This window comes from Emys orbicularis, chromosome 2, assembly GCF_028017835.1.
Source record: "Emys orbicularis isolate rEmyOrb1 chromosome 2, rEmyOrb1.hap1, whole genome shotgun sequence".
Classification (NCBI taxonomy): domain Eukaryota; kingdom Metazoa; phylum Chordata; order Testudines; family Emydidae; genus Emys; species Emys orbicularis.
The window spans coordinates 87,851,993-87,874,333 of NC_088684.1; the positions used below are offsets into that span (position 1 = coordinate 87,851,993).

Genomic DNA, 22,341 nt, shown 5'->3' on the forward strand with positions numbered 1-22,341 from the left:
CCTACTCTGGACTTGTGACAAGCACAACTCACTCATACCAGAGGATGAGGTGCTTTGACAACTCACTCATACCAGAGGATGAGGCGCTTTGACTCAATCTGACTCAAAACAGGGTAGTTAAAGGTTTCCGTGCTTACTTTCAGGCTCCTCCATTGGTTTTCTGGGTTGAGATTCTATGCTGTGTGTAGCAGCACCTTCTCCCGGCCCCTCCACAAACGCAGTCAGAGACCAACTGAAGTGCAGCACCCGTGTCCTTTTATTGTTTGTGTCCGTTCCCACCACCTACTATTTACAAGTATTTACAGAGATCAACTGTCACAGAGTCCCCGGGCGATGCTCTGGAACTGCTCCCCACAAAGCCAGTCAGGACTTTGGGGAGCCTCCTCTCCCTTGGAGCAGACTGTCTTCAGGGCAAGAAGCTCACACGGCTTCACCTCCTGGGTCTGACCTTGGAGCATTCAGCATATGCCCCTCCGTGCGCTTCCCACAGCGAGTCCACCCAGGCGGGGTCCTGGGGAAGCCAGAGGACCTGCACGCACCCCCACTTCGCAGTCAGACGTGACTCTTAGCCAGCCAGTAAAACAGAGGTTTATTAGATGACAGGAACATGGTCTAAAACAGAGCTTGTAGGTCCAGAGAACCTGATCCCTCAGCCGGGTCCATTCTGGGGCCCAGCAAGCCAGACACCCCCGTCTGCCCTCACTCCTAGTCCCCAGCCAGCTTCAAACTGAAACCCCCTCCAGCCCCTCCTTCTCTGCTGAGTTCCTTTTCTGGGCAAGGAGGTCACCTGACCTCTTTGTTCTCCCACACCTTTAGCATCCCCTTGCAGGGGGTAAGGGCCTGGCCATTAGTTGCTAGGCGACAGAGGGTCGGACAGAAACTGAGGCATCCACACAGATTCAGAGGAAACATTAAGAACAGTCCCACTTCGTCACACCAACCCTCTGGGAGACTACTAACTTTCCAGCCAGCAGAGATCTAGAGCCCACACTCAGGGCTGGCACAACCCATTAGGCGACCTAGGCGGTCACCTAGGGTGCTAACATTTGGGGGGCGGCGACTGCGGCGGCCAGATCTTCGGCCGCCCTGGTCGTTGGGGGTATTTCGGCAGCGGAACCTTCCGCCGCCTCTGTAGGGGGCGGCATTTCGGGGGCTGGACCTTCTGTCGCCTAGGGTGGCAAAAAAGCTGGCAGCACTCCTGCCCACACTTCTCCCTTTCCTGTCTCCCCCTGCTTCCTGTCTCTTAGCCAGCTTTATAGGTCAGGCTGGCTACCCAGGCCTGCAGGTGGATCCACTCTGGGAATTAGGGCGTGGCCCTTCAGCCAGCCCAACTAATACCCTTCTTCCTCTAGAACAGGGCTTGTTTCTCCTAGCCAGCACCCTGTTACACTGTGCCACTAAGACGCACAGCACAGAATTCACAGCCCATTGGGGGGGGAGGGATACTAAGGTGCCATCCCCATCCTGGTCTGCTCTGGGTGCTGAAGAGCCCCATGTCATTTAAACAATCCTGCACCAGGGTTCCTCAACGTCAAAAGGCATTCTTATGGCTGTGTTACACAGTGCCTGTACTGGGCAAATTCTCCCCCAGCTGGAACTGGGGCTTTTCAAGCCAGTCATGAATGCCACTCCAGCCCTTTTACACAAAATAAAAGAGAGGAGCAGGGGTGAAGATCTCACCCATGATACTTAGAAATCAAAGAGAGTCATTCAATTGAATTTAACTGGTGGTGCTGGTTACTATAAGAGTAAATATTTATTGTAGCAGTGTTTATTTTACAGGAAATATTAGGGCTGTGTGAAATCAAAGTTTTCACATTGCATCTCAACTTCACAAAAGAGCTGCGAAGTTTTCTGGGGTAGTTGCTCCAAAATAAGGCCATGATTCTATTTTTGAGTGTAAATAGAGAAATTTTAAATTTTCATTCTAACAGAGGGCAAATTTTGAAAAATGAGAAATATCAAACTGGTGCATGTATTTATTATAAGAAACTGCCATTTCACAAAACCTTCATTATCTGTGAAATTGGGGGGGCCCTTTTCTGTACATTTTTGTGGAAAAATCTTTATTATTTTCCTACTGCTCTTTTAATTATCCATCCAGCAAGTATTAAAGATTGTTGAAAGTCTAATATGTATTCAGTATAGGGTGACCAGACAGCAAATGTGAAAAATCAGGACAGGGGGTGGGGGTAATAGGAGCCTATATAAGAAAAAGACCCAAAAATCGGGACTGTCCCTATAAAATTGAGACATCTGGTCACCCTAATTCAGTAGAAAGTAAAGGCAGCTCTTTGCAGACAGCTTGTAGAATTTAACTGACCTAAATAAATCAGGTTTATTCTTCCCCGGTTATTTAAACAGCCACATAGTCCAGTTAGTTTATGAATCTTTCATGTAGGCATTATAAATTGCATTCCCCCTCTCCTTCCTAGAGCACATGTTTTCTTTTAGAGGACTGCTCCATTCCCATGTTGCTTAACTGAAGAACGATTTCATTTCATTTTGCTCCTTGCTGTCGTATGAGAAATCCTAATAAGTCTGCCCTTCGTTGAGAAGAAACAAAAAAAGAAATAACTCAAGAAGAACTTGTCCAGAGCAGCTGCCCTGAGCCATGTAGGATTACCTCGGGTTTCTGGTTTCCTAAGAAACAGGAATACTTCCCCCACAGAGTTGTGTTTGTGGGCGGTGTTTTTGAATATATGCTAATTTAGCTGTCCTGACAGGAGAAAGAGCCATCTCAACACTTACACAGTTCTCCTGACAGCAAACGGTAGTAAGAGGCTATTACAGTGTAAGGTCATGCGTTTGCTTTTGTGACAGGGTCACTTGATCCAGTAAGTGAGTAAATGCTGGTAGTTGTCTTTGTCGCCAGACAGTAGGGAAGACATGTGCCTGTGATAATGGAGATAAAGGACTCGGGCAGCGTGGTTCTGACAGCCTACCATTCTTACACTCCATCTAGGATACCAATAATCGAACAGAGCTTTGTGCCAGAGATCTCCTCCAGCCATTCTCCAATCAGCAGGTAAAGCATGAAGGATTATAACGGGTACTGTGCCATTAAATTTTGTCTGAGCTGCTTTTGTTTTGCAGTCATGTTTCCTGCTAGTATGTGAGTCAGTTTGTTGATGTTTTCAGATCACTTTGCCATTTAATCATCACTTTATTATTATGCATTATGATTACTTTCCTGCTGTGGGGAACTTATGCAATTCACTTGTGGTGTTCTTGATTAGAAATAGAAAATACAAGTGCTTATTTTAAGTTTTTTGTACAAGAGATAGATCAAGTTTACTTGCTATCTAAGATTAGCAGCAAAATAATCCCTTATAAACAATACATAAATCTAGCTTCTTCTCAGTTCATCTTTTACCATGCTATGAACAGTTAGAAGGGTTGGTGCTAGGTGAGACAATTCATCAGAAAATTCAGTCCACTTTTGGATTCCGAGTTGGTTTAAAAAAATACTTCCTATGCTCCCCCCACCCCTACCCCCGCAAAAATAGATAAGGATCATGTCTTGCTTTTCTTGGGATGTTGCAGTTGCTGATTCTCATGCAGGCAGGCACACAAAGTGAGGCTACTTCTTTAAAGATGTCATCTAAATGAGAATATTTCTTTTAAAAGGTTGTATTGCAATAAATCAGGTATTTCATACAGATTAATTTTAGTTACATACTGTGCACTTGTCCACATGTGTGTATAGTTCTGACATAGCAATACAATCTTGACAATTTCAGTATAGATGCTTTTATCTTGGTAAATCTGACCTTTCTCTTAAATATAGGTGTATAGATTTACACTATTTTCTACAAATTAAATTTTGTGAATGTTTCTATTGTCAAACAAAAGTTTAGGGAACACTAGCATTGGAAATGCAAAGTTATTTTATGGCTTAACTGAATAAAATGAAAACTAAAATATGAGGAAATAGTGGATGTAGTTTAGATTTATCTCATTGCCAGTCACAGATCAATATTTTTCATTTAGGAATGAGCTCTGTGTGTTCTTAACAAGTGTGCTGCTAAGTACTTCATATTGTGAATTTTACAAGATGCTATTCAATTTCAAATTTATCATTTAGTTTAAATGTACATGAAAAGATGAACATTTCAAGCCTCTTTCTGTTCTTTGATTTTACTGTCCCTAGTTATCTGATGCGGATAACTTCTTTGTTCAATTTAAATGTTGCATCACAGCAGTAATAAATACATAATTTCATTTTAAGAAAAGAAACCTACTGTATTGTTTTGGTGTTCAAATCACAGAATGATGGTGATACTGTTACTGATGATAATGTTATTTGTTTTAAAAAAGAGCAAGTTAATTGGAATCTCAATTTTTATCTGTGAGCTGAGCAATGAAAACGTGGTTGTCTGTTATCATTTCACATACTTGTGTTAATTGTTTCAAAACTTGTTGAAGGCTCAGCTGGTAATATGTCTGAATCTAAATCACATATGCATCACTTAAAGTTCCTGAAAAGAAAGAAGATGTTGGTGCTTTTGAATATTTTGGAAGCTGTTGACATTAGCCAAAATTGTATATATGTCTTTGGTGATGCTGTCTCCCATTTCTTGTCTTTCACTTCCTGCAGCTGTCTGGTAGCAATAGCCAGATTCTGCCATATGGCCAGTCAGGGACTCCATCCGTGTTTCCAAAGCATTTTCCAAGAGAGGTTTTATTAACTCAGCATGCAGCCCTGTGGAATGCAGAAGGCATGAAGGCAAATGCACTGAATGTTTTAGCAAATGGTAGAATAGTGTCTAGCTTAATTCCTGCTTCAACTTCTGAGAGTTCTGTACTGCATTTCAGATTCTAAATGGAGAGCTCTGTTGCTATCCTATAGCATAAAGTTCTCTAGTATAGACTATTTCTGGTTTTGTTGAATCACAGGCCTGGTCTACACTACACCTTTAATTCGGATTTAGTGGCTTTAATTCGAATTAACTCTGGAACCGTCCACACAACGAAGCCATTTAATTCGAATTAAAGAGCCCTTTAATTCGATTTCTGTACTCCTCCTCGACGAGAGGAGTAGCGTCAAAATCGGTATTGTTAATCCGAATTAAGGTTAGTGTGGCCGCAATTCGATGTTATTGGCAATTAGATGTTATTGGCTACCCACAATGCAACGCTCTGGAAATCGATGCTACTACGGTAGCTTGGACGCACACCACCGAATTAATGGTGCCTAGTGTGGCCGAATACATTCGAATTTATAAAATCGGTTTCCTAAATTCGAATTATATAAATTCGGATTAATCCTGTAGTGTAGACATACCCACAGTCTAACTTCCCTGACTCCAGTATGTGAATTCCGTGATTCTTGAGGACAGCAATCTGTAAAAGTATTTACAGACTGTATCTACAGACCATCAGAGGCCACCACGTATCTCATGTTTGATAACAGAAAATAATCTGGAGCTTAGGCCTTGAGTCCTCTCTTTCTTTCATTGGGTTTATACAGGTGGATAGAGTGGAGTAAGTCCAGATTTACACTGGTTTAAGTGAGAATAGAATCAGGTCCTTGATTATTACCCTTTGACTTATTGGCTATTGAGCAGTAAATCCTATCATCTTGGGAATTGGGATGTTTCATTTCCATAGCCATAAAAATGGAAATGAAAATATCCAGCACTTTTCTTGCCTTGGAGATATGACGTGTTGCTTTTATCAGAAAATCAGCCCAAATGACCCCAGCAGTAAGTGAAGGAATGCATAATTGCACAGTTTTATAGCTTTATGTCTGCCTTTCAAAAGAAAGAGAACAAGTTGCTAAAAGGGTCCACAATTAATGGTTTGTTACAGAGATAAGGAGCTTGTTCCTGCTCTTCTTTACATGAGTGTAAATCAGGAGTAATTCCTTTGAAGTTAATGGAGTTACACCACTGTAAAATTTGTGTGTGAGAAAAATAAGGCCCAAATATTTTATTTTAAAGATCCTTTATTTGCACTGATTTTCAGTTACTTCTTAAAAAATGGCAGCTGACTTTGGGTTCCTCAAATGCTGTCCAATTTGAGATGCCTAGGGCCTGTTTTTCAGGGGTTTTCTGTGCCCCAGTATTCCCATTGACTTGACTTTACATTTGTCGTTACTCAGCACCTCTGTAAATCAGGCCTCAGTAGGCATTGTTGGATAATCTCAGCCTGCTGCCCTTCCCCATGAAAAATTCCCATTGACTTAAATGGTAGTTCTCCCTGAGAGTTCCATTCCCCCCTATGCCAGAGTAACTCAGTTGTTCAGTCAGAGAGAAATGGTTTGCTCCCCTAGGGAAGTAGCCTTGAACCCACTGCTCATCAGAGTGATGCAGATTCCAACAATCCATCAGAGGAAACAGGCATCCACACAGATGCGCTGCTGCCCAATCCTACTTATCCTGCCCAGGTTTGGACATTTTCAGGGCCTGTCCAAACACAGTCCCCCAGGACACCTTCTAACTACAAGTTTCACAGCACAAAGGGCAAAGCAGTGAAAGTTAATAAGCCTCATATGGGCAATGCAGAGCAATGGGTCTGAAGGGAGAGAATGTGGAGGAACAGAACTTACTCCCCTAAACTACCACTCCTGCCCTTGGCCACCTCCTCCAGGCCTTTAATAAAGACTGCATGATTGGATCCTTGGTGCCATACCTCCCACAGAAGTCCATTGAAAAAATTGATGTCAGAATATGGGCCCTATAAGGTAAGGAAAATGCTCCTCACCTATCTATACCATTCATTTCAACTGCATACTTTGCTCCTTTTGTTTCATCTGCAGAACTTCCCTTTGACATCAGTGCAAGTTCTGTCCATGAAATGCATGCAGATTATGAAACAAGCTTGTGTTGCCACTACTGCAAGATCCATGGGAACTAAGCCCAAAATTTCCTTTTATTTCTTTGCAGAGGAGGTGGCAACTTGGATTTATAAATTAGAATAATTTTCCACTTGCCCTGTAGGATATTTACTTCCATGTATTTAATTTTTACTTGTCTTATATTTCACCTGGTTGTGATTAAACACGTAATTCAGAGTGTGATTATTTATATTTACTTATTGCTCATAAGGACAAAATACTGGCATGCTTCTTGCTTTTATTAGCGATTAATCTAATTAATACTGGAGTATATGTGCATGGTAGAGTGTGATTACTCACCAAATACTCTTCTTCTCACTTTTCTATCTATCCTATTAGTTTACTGGAACTCACAGTTCCAGTGGACCAAATTCCCTGGAGCACCACAATGTGCAAGCCAATTTTCCATGGCCCAGGAGCTTTTGGCAACTGTGACCTTCAAACTGCAACTACTGAGATACATATACTTCTTTCTTATTGAACTGTGCTTCTGAGGTCATTTTGAGTTGATCTTTCTCTTGAAGCAACGAAGCCAAGAAGTCACTGAAAATATAGGTGATGATTTTCCTGCAAATTCAGTAAATTAGCAGGGTGCTTAAATGATTTCTTAAGGGGAAAAAGTGAAGTTGAAATAGTAACCTCCATGAAGTCTCATTAGAAAAGAGTTTCCAAAGATAAATGTACTGATTTCAGTGTTTCAGTTCTAGTAGAGGGAGGGCACTCACAACACCGTTCCTGGGAGTAATGCAGGGAAATTTTCTCATTGTGCTCAGCTGCCTACGCTGGATAAGGTGGAGGAGCAGTAAGGTTATAGCCCTGCTTCCACCTCATCCCTCTCTGTCCCATTTGTCACTGCCTGTACTCAGGAGGGTGCTAGGAGGGAGCAGCCTGGAATCAAAGGAGCACAAGGATTGTGAGCATGCACAGTTGCTATGTATGTGATGCAAAGAGGGAAGCTCCAGCAGTCATCCATGAAGCAGCTGGATTCAAAGCAGTCCTAACTGGGTCAGGTTGAAGGTTAAGCTCGCTGTATTTAGACTCAAGTTTAATGGCTAGACTGTGGTTTATTCCCTCATTGCTAGCATGGCTACCAATGAAGGACCTGATTCTGCTGACACTTACACCAGTGTAATTCAGAAGTAACTCCACTGAAATGAATGGATATGAGATCAAAATCAGACAAAAGTGGTTTATCCCCGTAAAATGAATTTAAAACAGTTTCTCGAGATGCAATCACCCTGTTATACATTCATTAAACATCCCTATAACAAAGAAGCATTTTGGGTGACAAATCCATAACTACTGACTTTATGAATATATGCAAGAAAAGGACAAAATGAAATGAGAAATGATGTTCAGCAGCATCCTCTAAGCAATCTGATTAGTTTGCACATTAGTCAAGAAGGAAGTTCTGAGATCTTTCAATTGTTTCAGGGAAAAAATCCTTCTCATTTTCTGCAGGCTCAGCATAGTTCCTCCTCCCACTCTCAGGCAGGCAGCACTAAACGGGAGACTCAAAAAAGAACCTGAAAAGTGACTTAAATTACTCAGTTGTCTCAAGTTACTTGGCCGCAGTTTCCAAGATTCTTGCTCAGCAGGGCCAGTTAAACAGATTTGGGGGGAGGGGCTCTGCATGGCACAAAATTCTCATGCAGTGTTCTTCCCCCTCACTTATCTGCCCCAAACTCTTATGTGATGTGACTTGGATGTGGGATAGGTAATATAGCCCGAAATGATGTGTGTGGCCCCGGCGGTAATTAGTGAAATAGCGAATGGAGGTTTCTGCTAAACAAGAGGAGAAGCCTGTAATGGGTGTAAACCAGGGTTGTGATAAAGGCAGTGGGGGGTGGGGAAGGGGACTCTAGTTTTTTCTCACCACAGAACTGTATGAAGCCGTGCATGTTCCACAACAGCAGAAGCAGTTAGCATCACGCTATTATTGGTGGACCCTACATGTCCGGAGGGTGGAGGCCCTGTGGCTGGATGTCTGGCAGCACTGACTGAGTGGCCCTACTGCTCGGAGTTGTATACAAATGATGTCAAGAATGTCTTTTGCTGAGGTGCAGTGTAAACAACCTTAACTATTTTTGATATTTAAACTTTCTCAGAAGACAAAAATAGAAAAAACATGAAACAGTCTCGTTTTCAAGAACAAATCTTGAAGCATCTCTGGGCCTTTCACAGGAATTAAAGTCCCAAGCCTATGAAATCAAAATTTAAAACTGCAGTAATCGAAAATGGTAAAAGAAATAGGGGTAGGAACTGGGAAACATTAAAGTTAAATGAACAAAGGTTGGGCGAACACATACTTCATAGCAAAACAGCAGCTTTTGACATATTCCACTGACTCACCATTACTAGCAACTTCCTAAAATGGGTTTATATATATATATTTCAGCAAGTTGCTATGCACTATTATTAAAACATTTAGCAGGAGGATGCATATAAATAAGCCAGACAATAGTAGACATGTTTTTCCTGTAGGCTTTAGAAATACCTCCAGAATGTCCTCTGGGACTCTCACTAAGGAATGTGGTATTTATAGTCAATTCTTCATGTTATGGTTGAAACTAGAGTTGGCTTCTCTGGTTTCTTTTTAGTGTAATGCTCCTGCTGATCTCCCTGGTACCTCCATGTGCAAAGCTGATGGAAAACATCTGGCACTGTCCCTTTGATCATTTTGTTTGGTTGAGCATTTGGCCAGCTGCCCCATTCATTTTTAACTAAGTCACTTATCTCTGATTACATGATGGTTGGAGTTGCCTGCAAAAATGCTGAGATCTGAGAGCCCTATGCAGGCACCTTTATATTGAGTCTGACATAGTTTAGAGACAGCATAACAAAGAGTAAGAAATTAAGAAGATTGCTGTATTGTTTTTTGCATGATAGCTCATAATGATTCGGTGTGAATACTGTAAGGTGTGAAAACTATGTAGGAATGAAATTACAATATATTATTTCTTTAAAAGAAGCTTGCTAAAAACTACTAGCAAAAGTTGGAGCAAGGTTCAGTATATGAAACAGAATCTAAAATATTAATTTTACAAACACAGGGCCAGATCCTAAATAGTGCTGAGCATTCCCAGTGAAGTGAATGGGTCCCAGACCAATGGCACCAATCTTTCCCAGTGCAGCACTTGTTTTCCACACTCAGTTTCAAGTGCCTGATAAATTGACAAATGTCCTGGATTCTGACTTCTTGTAGAACCAGCAGTTACTTGTACCCTGGCAGTTTTCTGCTCTGATTGGCTAGACTTCTCAACTGGAGAGCAAAGCAAAACTGACAGAAGTTAGAGTAGCAGTGGGAATAGCTGCCATTATCCTGCATTTCAGATACCATAGTGATGAGAACCATACAAGATCCTAGGTAGACTGAAAGACTGCCAAAGCAGCTGGCCCATCAGTCTACCTCCCTCCCTCTTTGCCTTGTGACTATGCTGCAGCAGCTCTCATGGAACTGCTTCTAGTTCTGCTGCAGCTGCCAAGGCCCCTTAGAGAAGAAACAGCAGGAGTTTGAGCAACCAGAGGAGGGACAAGATGGTAGCTGGGAAATGGGAAGCAGCCATTGATGGTGGGAAGTGAAGTTTCCCTTTATTTGTGCTAACAATTCTCCCTAACAGAATACCCCCCACCCCCACCGATTCTCCTCTCCATGGGCACGTATAACTCTCAGTAATATTGTTGAGGGAGGAGACCATATACCTCAATAGGAATTTGCAGTAGTGCTGTGTTTGTTACAGAGATACCATTTGCAATTAACACTGATGTTCCCTGGGTTGCCTGTGAGTTCCCAGGTGATTTAATACCAAATTATTTGAAACACAGTTCCTTTCCCAATGCACTGCTGCTACAGTTGAGGTCAGAAGCAGCACTCAAACTTGAGCTCCCTTGTCATTAACATTAGGAAAAGATTCTTGTCCTTGGGGGGGGGGGGTTCCTCAACTCAGGAATTCACTTCCTCCCTCATCTGCAGAACCTGTCTTTTCTCTCTAGCCATTGAAGGAGGAAGGTGGGGTGAACAGTGGTTGAGGGTTACTGACATATCTGCTCTGAAGGGGCTTTTCATGTTTGTGTGATGTATGACATTCAAACACTTTGAGGTTGTAGGATTTTAATATATGTAAAGCCAGTCAGTGCTTGGGATGGGAATTTACTCAATCTTTATAAGAGAGAGAGAGAGAGAGAGAGAGAGAGAGAGAAATTGTATTGCTGTAGCTAAAAGCCTATGGGCATTTTCATATAGCCTTTATCTGAGACTTTATAAATTGGCTGTAAAATCTCTTACTGTAGAAAATCAGTCTTGGCACATGACTGATTTTTACAAACACAACAAGCACAAATCCTTTTGTTGATGATGGACCAGTACTAGGTTTACTGAGGTCTATAGAATTTGGGGTGTATAGAAGAGTTTTGCTAGGCGTAGGAGGAAAAAGGAGCCATGGAACGGATGTCACTTACCAGGTCAAACCTAACAGAAGCAAGAGGCTTCCTGGAAAGTTGTGTTTTTAAATGACTATATGCCCAAACTAACACACTGGGCCACTGGTATAGTTGACTACACAGCTTTAGGGGGGTCATTGAGGCATAAAGCCTGACTCTTCACATTTTAGTGAAGCTAATAAAAAATACTGTCTTGTCAGCACATGAATTTTGAACGGGAAAGAACTCATTTACACCAGGTCTGAATTTGACCCACTGAGTGATGTTTTCCTGACCAGCTTCTTTATGCACTTAGCAGGCATCAATAACCATGCTATTACCTAGGCCACAAGGGTAGTTTGCTCAAACCCTGGGGGAGGATATAGAGTGCCTCGTGTCAGTCAACATCAACCTCGCTGACCAATTAAGGGATCTGAAGGAAATTTCATCCAGTTTCCTCTCCTGGACAGATGATGGTCATTATGGAAGGCCTAAGGGCAGGAAGGAATTTAAGAGAAACTCAGAGGGATGCTGTAAGGCCTGGATAAAAATCACTGATAGAGAGTAAATCTGCAGTTACTAGAAACAGTAGTTGCACAAAGACTAGTGTCCTTTATTTGTATGGATTTTTTTTTTCGAGCACCTTAGAATAAATATAAAGAACTATAAAGTGATGTTAGAATGAGACTCCTCTAATGCTTGGAATGATTTTAATGTTGAGAAGCAAAGAGAGAGACAACTATAATCCGCTATGTCTTCTTTTATGACAAAAGCCGAATCACTCTTCAGAAACTGCCAAAAACTGGGGAATTTGAAGTTAAGACTGAGATTTCACTTTTAACTCGTTAGCTTAAAAATTAATGGCAGAATGAGTGCAGTAGGGATGAAGTCCTACCTCGACTTGAAATGCCCAGTCCGCTGTTTGATCTAATACTTAACAGATGGTAGAGTGGAAGATAAAATGGGATGTGGGCCCTGATTTTACACCATAGAAATCAATGGAAGTTTTGTCATTGAATTCAGTGGCAAGAGGATCAAGTCCTTGAAGAATTGTTTTGTTCCCTTGGAAGGTAAGGACCAGATTTTATAAGGGTATTTAGATGCCTAAAGATGTGGATAAGCACCTGGTGGGATTTTTAAAAGTGCCCACATGCCTAACTCCTATGGTGCCCTAAAACCTTGAGGCCCAGATTTTCATAGGTATTTAGGCATTGCTATGTTCAACGTTGAAATGCCTAATTGACTTAGAAGCCTAAGTCTCATTTTCAAAAGTGATGTAGGCACTTAGGTATTTAGCAGCAATGCTTAAATACCTTTAAAAATCTGGGCCTAAGTTCTTATCCAGTACTTAGCCAAAACTCCCACTGACTTCAATAGAAGTCTTGCTGAACAAGGACTGCAGTCTGAGGCCTTAGGTAATAGGACATTTAAAAATGTATAAGTAGGCCTTTCTCCTTTCCCAGTACTTTCCTCCTATGTATTTAATTATCAAATACCCAAGTTTTAAAATGTGATGTAGCCCAGGAGCGAGAGTTGCCAGGTGTCCAGTTTTCAACCGGAATGCTTGGTCGAAAAGGGACCTTCTCTTAAAAGTCCAGTCGGTGGTGCTGCATGTCAAAGGCAGACTAGTCCCTACCTGTCCTGGCACCATGCTGCGCCCCGGAAGCAGCCAGCGGGTCCAGCTCCTACTTGGGGGGCCACAGGGCTCCGCGGCCCAAGTACTGGCCCCACATTCTCATTGGCCGGGAACCGAGGCCAATGGGAGCTGGGGGAGGCGCTGCCTGCGGGCGAGAGCAGCGCGCGGAGCCTCCTGCCTACCCCACCTCCCTGCCTAGGAGCTGAACCTGCTGGCAGCTTCCGGGTCCCAGTGCGGTGCCAGGACAGGTAGGGACTAGCCTGTCTTAGTCCTGCTGCGCCTCTGAATGGGAGCTGCCCGAGTTAAGCTCGCACCCTAGCCCTGAGCCCCCCCAAACCAAGATCCCCCTCTTGCACCCCAAACCCCTCATCCCCAGGCCCACCCCAGAGCCTGAATCCCCAGCTGGAGCCCTCACCCCTTGCACTCCAACCCCCTGCCCCAGCCCAGAGCCCCCTCCCACTCCCTGAACCCCTCATGCCCGGTCCCAGCCCAGAGCCCGTACCCCCTCCCACACCCCCCATCCACAGTCCCAACCCACAGCCCCCTCCCGCACTCCGAATCTTTCAGCCCCACCCCCAGCCTGGATCCCCCTCCTGGACCCCAAACATCTCATCCCCGGCCTTACCCCAGAGCCTGCACCCCAAGCCCAGAGCCCATACCCCCTTCCATACCCAACCCCCTGCCTCAACCCGCAGCCCCCTCCTATACTCTGAATTCCTCGGCCCCACCCCCCAGCCTGGAGTCCCTTCCTGCACCCAAACCCCTCATCCCCAGCCCCACCCCAGAGCCTGCACCCCCAGCCAGATCCCTCACCCCTTCCTACACCCCAACTCCCTGCCCCAGTCTGGAGCCCCCTCCCATACCCTGAGCCCCTCATTTCTGGCCCCACCCCAGAGCTTGCACCCCCAGTTAGAGCCCTCCCCCCTCCCGCACCCCAACCCCCTTCCCCGGCCCAGTGAAAGTGAGTGAGGGTGCAGGAGAGCAAGACACCGAGAGAGGGGAATGTAGTGAGCAGGGGCGGGGCCTCGGGGAAGGGGTGCGGCTAGGTTGTTCAATTTTGTGCAATTAGAAAGTTGCCAGTCTCCCAGGAGCAGAGAAGTAATGCTACTGATAGTGGAAAATCTTTGTTATAATTGGGTGGGGGGAGAGGAGTGGAACTGAATGCATTCTCAGTAGATTTTTCTGAGACTTGACTGTTTTGGCCATTTTGGACCCAGGTCCTATATAATTCACAGAATACATGACAGAGATCACAACTGTTCTGCTAACAAAGCAAAGTTATTGTTAACTTGAAGATTCTTGAAGCACATTTGGAACTTTCTTAAAACCATCTGCTGACATGGGTGAATTGTTGCAGTTAAAAAAAAAACAGTATGTACACTTCTGTAGAGTTTTCCTTCAATAATAGAAGATGTCCTGTGTCTTGAAAATACCACAAATAAAAAACTCTCTCTATTTTGAATCATAAGGTAAAAGATTACAGGGTTGACTCTGCAGCTGATTGCTGTGATTAGAGCTGTGTTTCATCATAGAAAGCTTTTCCCTCATGGACTCCACATCCTATGATTTTTGTAACTGTATAATTTTAAAAGGAGGACCCTGGCAAGCCATGCTTGAAGTTAACTCTGTCATACTTGATGAAGTGAGAGAATGCAAGCCAAAGCAGCTTGTTTCACTCTATACTGTGCACATCTGAAGTTAATTATGTCATACTCTGTATTGCAATGAGTCTACATAGTTTTAGCAATCAAGAATTTGAAAGTGAGCTTATTACCAAAGGATGCCATTGGGGCCAAAGACCTCACGAGATTCAAAAATAGATTTGGACATTCCTCTGAATAACAAGAATATCCAACGTCAGAACAGCTCACGCTAACAAATATTCTAGAAAAGATATTAAACCTCTTGCCTCAGAGTTTGCGCTAATCTCTATTAGGAATTAGGATCTGAACTAATTTGTGGGAAAGATTATCCCATGGATGCCTAATGTAGGGTTTCTTTCACTTTTCCCATGCCAGTGTCAGAGACATGATACTGGACTAGATAGACCATACATCTAATTTAGTATGGTGATTCCTATATTCCTAGATCATTTTGAAATATATAGAACAGGCAAAAAAAGTCAAACAAAGCAGTAAAAAATACAAAAGTGTGCAATCACATACCAAGCAGTTTATTAATGGCAATAAATCTGTGGTCACTGTGGACTCCGTGTTTGTCATCACTAGGTTGCACAACAACAGTGGGATGACTCAAATCTCCCTGTTCCAAAAGCACAGGCTCCCATCACTTGAGCTAAAGGAGAAGCTCTTTGTTAGCTAGGTAGAGTCTATGGCTGCATCTACACCACAGGCTAGGGGTGTGATTCCCAGCACATGTACACATACTCTCAGGTATTCAATTCCTCTCTGTCTTATTGAGCCAGCCCAAGTATATGTACACAAGCTGGGAATCACACCCCTAGCTCATAGTGTAGATGTAGCCTGTGATACACAGTTAAGCAGTTCTGATTCCATCCAACAGAGATCAGTGACGCCCATGTGCACACTCATGCACACACAATTAGATGGCTCATTAAACTATTCGGAAGATTACAAAGTTAGTTGGAGATATAAATCTTGCTTTCATACAGTTACTGGAAAATTTGGTAACAAGTTACAATCAAAGGATACTTTTTTAAACTAGGGGCTTGTCTGCACAGTGGGGTAATGAGCACTATGGGGGTATGATTTTTTTTTAAAGGGTACTAACATTTAGACCCTGCTGGTGCTCACTAAATGTTCCTTAGTGTGCTTTAATGTAGTGCGGTTTCCTAGTACCGCAAATCAATAATTGTAGTAATTTTTATACTTTTTGTGTGAAATCCTGGATGTAAATCTAGTGCCAAATACACTATTTAGGCCTTTATTATTATTATTAACTGGAAATTTAAACCCAGATTTTAGGGATGCAGATTTTAACTGAACTTTTAAAATAAATAAAATAAATCTATCTAAACATTATTTTAATAATGTTTGGGAATGAAAATGGGACTATGACTTAATGAAGAGGGTATGAAAATTCTAATTTTATATTGAAATAGTTGATTAGTTGCTATTTGGAATTTACTTAGGCTACATACTCGCATATGCTTTATCTGCTCAAGGTAAAGTCCCTAAGTATGCTTTTTTGATTGTTTATAATATTTTACTAATTTTCAAGTTACATGTAAATGTAAAGCTATATATAAAGAAGTACCAAACTTTGATAAAACTCCAAGATAGTTTTACATATTCTTTTATGTGGCATTCTTATTTCATGGTGATAGGAGAGGGAAAGAGACAAGCAAAGGAAGGAAATACTGCAAACAAAAAGAGAACTTATTATTTATGTATTCAAAAAATGGCCCAAGTTATATTTGTCTTAAATTTTTGATAACTTATGTAGTAAATCATCATCCAACATCTAACACAGTCTCCAAAATTTTACCTGCACAAAACATTCTCATTTAGCTGTGCAAATTGGGCAGTTAGAGAGCTAACTACCTGATCTGAATGCACAAAAGTAGATTTAACGCTGGCAACTGACTGCATTTGCAAAAATTTTTGGCAAAAGTTTGGCGGCTGACTGGAAATGTGGTCCTCTATGTAATTGCTTTTAAAACAGGATGTTAGAGATTGATCTTTGTCTTTCTTTTTGGAGAGTCTCGGTTGATCGATGCCTTAGTATTACCTAAGGGCCAGATTCTGAACTAGTGTAAAACTCCAGTGAAGTTCTTCTGGATTAACAATGGTGTATCTGAGGTCAGAATCAGAACTGTTGGCTATAAGTATACCTATAGTAATCTATATAATCTTTTGGTTAGATTGTTTTTGCATTTTCCGTGTCATGTAAAGAGTAGAATTTTGATTTTCCTAAGAAATAGTTCCTAAAATTTCTATGATTCTTAAACAGCCTCAGGATGTTTGTGTACATTAATTGTGGTCACCTCCATGTCTAATAAAATCTCTTTTCTAATTAAGTATCATTAATGGAGGAGCACAATGACATTCAGATAAAGCTGTAAGCCAAATTCAGCCCTTATGTAACTCTACTGAATCCCAAAATGAGGGCCCATAAACTTTATTCTTGTCCTATCATTTAACTCCTTGATTTCTACATGATTCAGTGGCGTTGATACTGTGCTGCAACTATATAAAAAACAAAAAAGACATTGACGACTGCATATACAGATGGCAAATCATCACTCAGCAGTTACAGGGGCATGCCCATTGAAAGCATGCCTGTAATTCTACAGAGGCGGTAGTGTTACTAAGAACAGATTGGATTTTTGAGCCTGCCTCAAACCCAGCCAGCTGTAGTTAAAGCCGCAAAGGCTGACAAAGTACATTCCTAGTTGTATCAGCAAAGGGAAGGGCAAGATTCATTTACCGCCTTTGAGACTATCCCTGATGAGTTCCCATCACTGGGTAGAATTCACAATTTATCCAGTCCAAAATGGGACCTCAGGCTGTGCAACTGTTTTAATATCAATAAACCAAATGCTGTGAAGATACATATTTGTGGGGCTACACTAAATTCTGTCTAACTACGTCCCATGACAGAGCTTCACTGGATATAGTAAAAACAACACTTCGTAAATGTGCTTGAAAGCTGTTATAAACAATTAAGTTTGTAGAACTTTAAATTAATTAAAGCAGTTTACACTAGGCACTGATAACTGCAAATAGAGATGTAGGTAGCAGGGTATGCTTTTTCTGAGGTCTTCATAGATAAGATGTTTTTGTACTTCTGCTGATGTTTGCCACTTGAATTTTCACTTGCAAAAACTGATGTATTATTGAATTACTTTGTGGCAAGATGGTTTGTGATTTGGATGTTTCTATATAATAGACTAGATTGTCAGGCTTCCTGGAATGAAGACTTTATTAATGAGTCTGAGCATCCTGCTTAGTGTGTATCTGTTCTGGTTTCTGAAAATTATTGCTTTACACTGTGCGTCCTCACAGCGGCTTAATATAAATATTACTTAAGCAACTCTTATACAAACATAATGTTGTCTCATTAGCGTAGTCACTCCCCTTGTGGGAAGATGATGGGCATAGCATTTACTTCTCACTGTTTTGCTGTGATACCCCATTTATTTGAAATCTCAGAACATGAATATTCAATACATAGGGCAACATATAAAACAAGAATCCTGTTCCATAATCCAGTAAAAATAGATCCAATTAAATATACTCTAAAGCTATTGCAGAAGCAATTGGGTAGGCTTCAAGAGTAAGTAATACATAACATATAGCCTTTTATATACACCGAAGAAAACTATCATTATGATAGCTAAATGGATGTGAGGGATGAAAATTTTTAATCCTCAGTTTCCACTTTTCATTCGAAGACAAGAATTTTATAAGCTTGCAAGATTGCTGAAATGAATTTTCCTTTAGAAAGTTTTAAAAAAGCAGTCCTCATTGTTTAAGGCAATATTCCTGATGATGAGCTGCTCCCACATTAAAATTACAACATCTAAAGCCTGAACACAAGATAAACATTTCAGTTGACAAAACCTGGAAAATCCTATTCAAAATCATAACATGTGATCAGCAGATCACATGGGTTCTGTTTGTAGAAGAGGCGTGATTTTGTTCTATGTTTTAACTATTGAACTGATTAGATTATATAGTTTAATCTTTGGATTACAAATGTAAATGCCATCAAACAACATTTAAGGCCAGAGCCAAAAATCATTAAAATCAATGGAAAAACTCTCATTGACTTCAGTGGGCTTTGGATCAGTAGAGCCCTGCGCAGATACAAAATTTGTATCCGCATCCGATACGCAAGCCGCAAAAATGGTGCCGCAGATATAAAGTGGGTATCTGCAGATTTGCAGGGCTGTATGGATTGGTCCCTAACGACCTAACTTTAGCTCTGTTAAAATTGCTGCTAATATCTCCTTATCCTTGGTATGTATTACAAAATCTGTTTAATGCTTTATATTATTCATCCCATTATCTATAAAATTAAGTAGGTTTGTATTGAATTCACTCAAAGATTTTACCTGATTTAATAGAGAATTCTGTCTTTTCTGTATAATACTATAGATTGGTTTAAAAATTCTATAGAAAGTTTATCATTCTGTATTAAATTCACTGGGACTCTTCTGTAAGGGTCAGGAAGGAAAAAGCAGATTTCAATGGGATTTTTTTTCTATTAGGTTCAACATAGACTATATACATATATGATATGCGCGCGCTCTCTCTCTCTCTCTCTCGAAATGTTATCACAAGTTAGCACTGGACTCACATATCCAAATAAAACAATGAAGCAACACACACTTTCCTTCCTATTCCGATTGCATCACTGGAATCACTGGCTAATAAAGTTTTTTGTTTAAAAAACTTCCTTATGTGTCTCTCACGGTGTTATGTGTCTGCATTCCTGTTCATTTGTATGCTTGATTAGCTGAAATCAAATACAATGAAGCGTAGCTCCAAGCAGCCATAAAAGCCCAAAGTGAACAAAAATAACAACGAGAAATCTGCATCGCCATCCTCAAGGGAATCAATGTTCAGAAGGCAAAGGAACTGAAGCGCAATCATGTACCTGCTTTCCTTGATGTCATTTTGTCATTATGTCACTGCTCATGGGTTTGCTCTTTGGTGACATACAACGCTTCACTCCTGTTTGATTAGAGGTGTGGAGATAATAAAAGATTTGCTGTTTCAAACTTAAAAATGTCTCTGCTTCCCACACATCTGACCCCTGGCAGGCTGCTGGAAAGAGGTGGCTAAGTTTTAAGAAAGTATGTGAGTATTGTTTTCATCAAGTTACTTGTTTAATATTTTGTTCTGTACCTATAATAGCTCCTTTTGCCTTTCACTCCCTGACTTCTTGATGAATGCCTCTTTTCTGTTATTGAAATTAAACCCTTTACTTAGGACTTTAAGAGGATGTAGAAATAGAGTTTCATTCCTTCAAACTGCCACTGTAACTCATAGGGATACTGATCGTTCAAGTGTTTCTGATCGTAGGCAATAATTTACATTAATGAGAATATAATTGCTGGGTGACTAAGTGAGAAGGTGACCAGTGGATTTGGGTTTTGCACTGATTTGGTGAGTCACTATGTCATCCTAATGATGTTTTCTTGGATGTATGTCTTGTATAAAATAAAATGAGGACCTTGCAATTAGTGAACGAATATAAAAGTAGGAGCCAAGAAAAATCTCTTGTAAAGGATATTTGCTATTGGTTAGTTTAAATGTGAATTTACAAATGGAATAATAACATACTGAAAGGCCATTTTTGTAACTGTTATTTTATACATTTGGATGATGGTATTAAGCAGGTGAGGGTTATGCAGTGTATTTTTAATGACACCAGCACCAAGGTAAACTAGCCAACATTTACCAAAGTGAGCTGCATTTGATATCACTGGAGTAGATCTTTCTGGCTAAATATAGTCTTGTGAAAGGCTACACTAGTGAGCAATGAAATGAGAAGTAAACTAAAGAGGTATGAGGTTGATAAATGAATGATCATACAAATCACTGTAATCAAGATGTGTTTTTAATAGATTTCACCTACAGTAACCAGTTTTGATCTAATGATTGATTTAAACAATGAATGGATAATGCACTTGTCAAAATCCAAACAGTTGAAAAGGACCTAATACTGAATTATGTGAAAAAGGCTGGTTGGTGGTTTGGGTTGCCAACCCTCCAGGACTGTCCTGGAGTCTCTAGGAATTAAAGATTAATCTTTCATTAAAAATTATGTCATGTGATGAAATCTCTAGGAATACATCCAACCAAAACTGGCAACCCTATTTGTGTATAGAATATTAAGTAATGTTATATGGAAGTCTAAACACATGGCTGAAACTTATGGGTGTAACTGGGTTTCTCAACAAAGCATACAAAGAAAAAAAAAAGTGTTTGATGGAAGAACTACTTATAAAAGGGTCAGTCTATACAGTCCTTTAGTGGCCAGGATTTGAAATGATTTATTACATTGTATTTGAGATCTCTCAAACCATATTGTATTGAAATAGGCTAAGAGAGCAGCTTCTCAGTTAGCAGTGATCTTGTGGTAAGTACCAATGTTTACTTAGCTGAAATGAGGTTATTTTGCATGAAGAAAATGATCAGGTACTTTCTTGGATAGAAATTGTTTACGGAAACACTACAATAGAAGATCTTCTGAAATACTTTATTCTAAGCAACATCAGTATTTGTCCTCTCAGAGTTTTTGTGAATGTTAACGCCCAGATCCTCAGCAGGGGTAAACTAATGTAGTGCCATGGAAGTCAGTGGAACTATATTGATTTACATTATTGCTGGACTGGGCCCCAAATTTAATCCTGGTGACATATCCCACATTCCCTGCAGTACCTGCTTGGAATGAGTGAGCCACAAGGTGCTTTTAATTCACATGGAGCTGAAGCATGACTTTGCCATGAACCACCTAAGCAAGTATGTTGCTGTGCTGCCCCTGGAGCAGAGACTTGTAGAGTTACAATCTGCCTCTTGGCTAGAAAAGGGATAGTGGAAGTAATTCAGGGTCAGATTCTGCCACCCTTTACTCACAGAGAATAGTATTTTACTCTGTGAGTAGTGACACTGAAACCAATGGCAGTATTCAGAGACTAAATCTCCCTGAGTAAGAATGGCAGAATCTGGCCTTAAGTTATGATATGAAGAGCAGAAGGGTATTGTGGAAAACAGAGTTCATAGAAGATACAGCAATGCTCCCAAACTGGAACCATCATGATTTGATTAAGCAGGGATGAAATTATCCAGATTTCTAGTTGCCTGCATATCCTTGAAAATCTGTCACATGCACAGTAACCAGAACTACTTTCTGAACTTAAAGCGAGATTCTGATCCTCTTACTCATGTTGAATAGTACCTTACTCCACGATTAGTCACATTTATTTGTTTCAATAGGAATGCTCATGTAGTAAGGTGATATTCCATTTAAGTAAAAAAGGCTGGATCTGGCCCACAATTTTCTAGCCACTGACAATGGGCCAGATTCCGATATCCATACTCATGGTGAATAACACCTTACTCTATGAGTGATGCCATGGAACCTCAAAGGGACCACTAATGGAGCAAAGTGCTATTCTGCATGAGAAAGGGCATTAGAGCCTGGCTCAATATCTGTAGCCATGCAAGCAAAGCTTTGTCTATTCACTTTCCTTTACCCGTTATCTGTCTTGTCTGTTTAGATTGTAAACTCTTCAGGGTAGAGACCATATCTTATTTGGTGTTTGTCCAGGGCCTAGCACAATTGGGACCCATTCTCAGTTGGCCATTAGGACTTCTAGAATACAAATAAATAATAACAGCAAAGATAATGATACATGTTCTCCAGTCTCATGCTTCAGGGCATAAAGCAAATGCCCTGTGTGGCCAGGGAGGAATGTGTAGAACTGCATCATTGGATAGAATTGTAGGAA

At 41.0% G+C, this 22,341-nt stretch overlaps 1 protein-coding gene across 1 annotated transcript in view; it reads left to right on the top strand.

Annotated features, from left to right (window-relative positions):
• The first annotated feature begins 2,903 nt into the window (after positions 1–2,903).
• The window catches only part of ARHGAP28 (Rho GTPase activating protein 28), an 86,632-nt gene continuing 67,194 nt past the window's right edge, over positions 2,904–22,341 (top strand). Inside the window, exon 1 of the mRNA XM_065399157.1 lies at positions 2,904–3,028. Within this exon, the coding sequence (XP_065255229.1) occupies positions 2,904–3,028 (125 nt within the window). The remainder of the gene's footprint in view (positions 3,029–22,341) is intronic.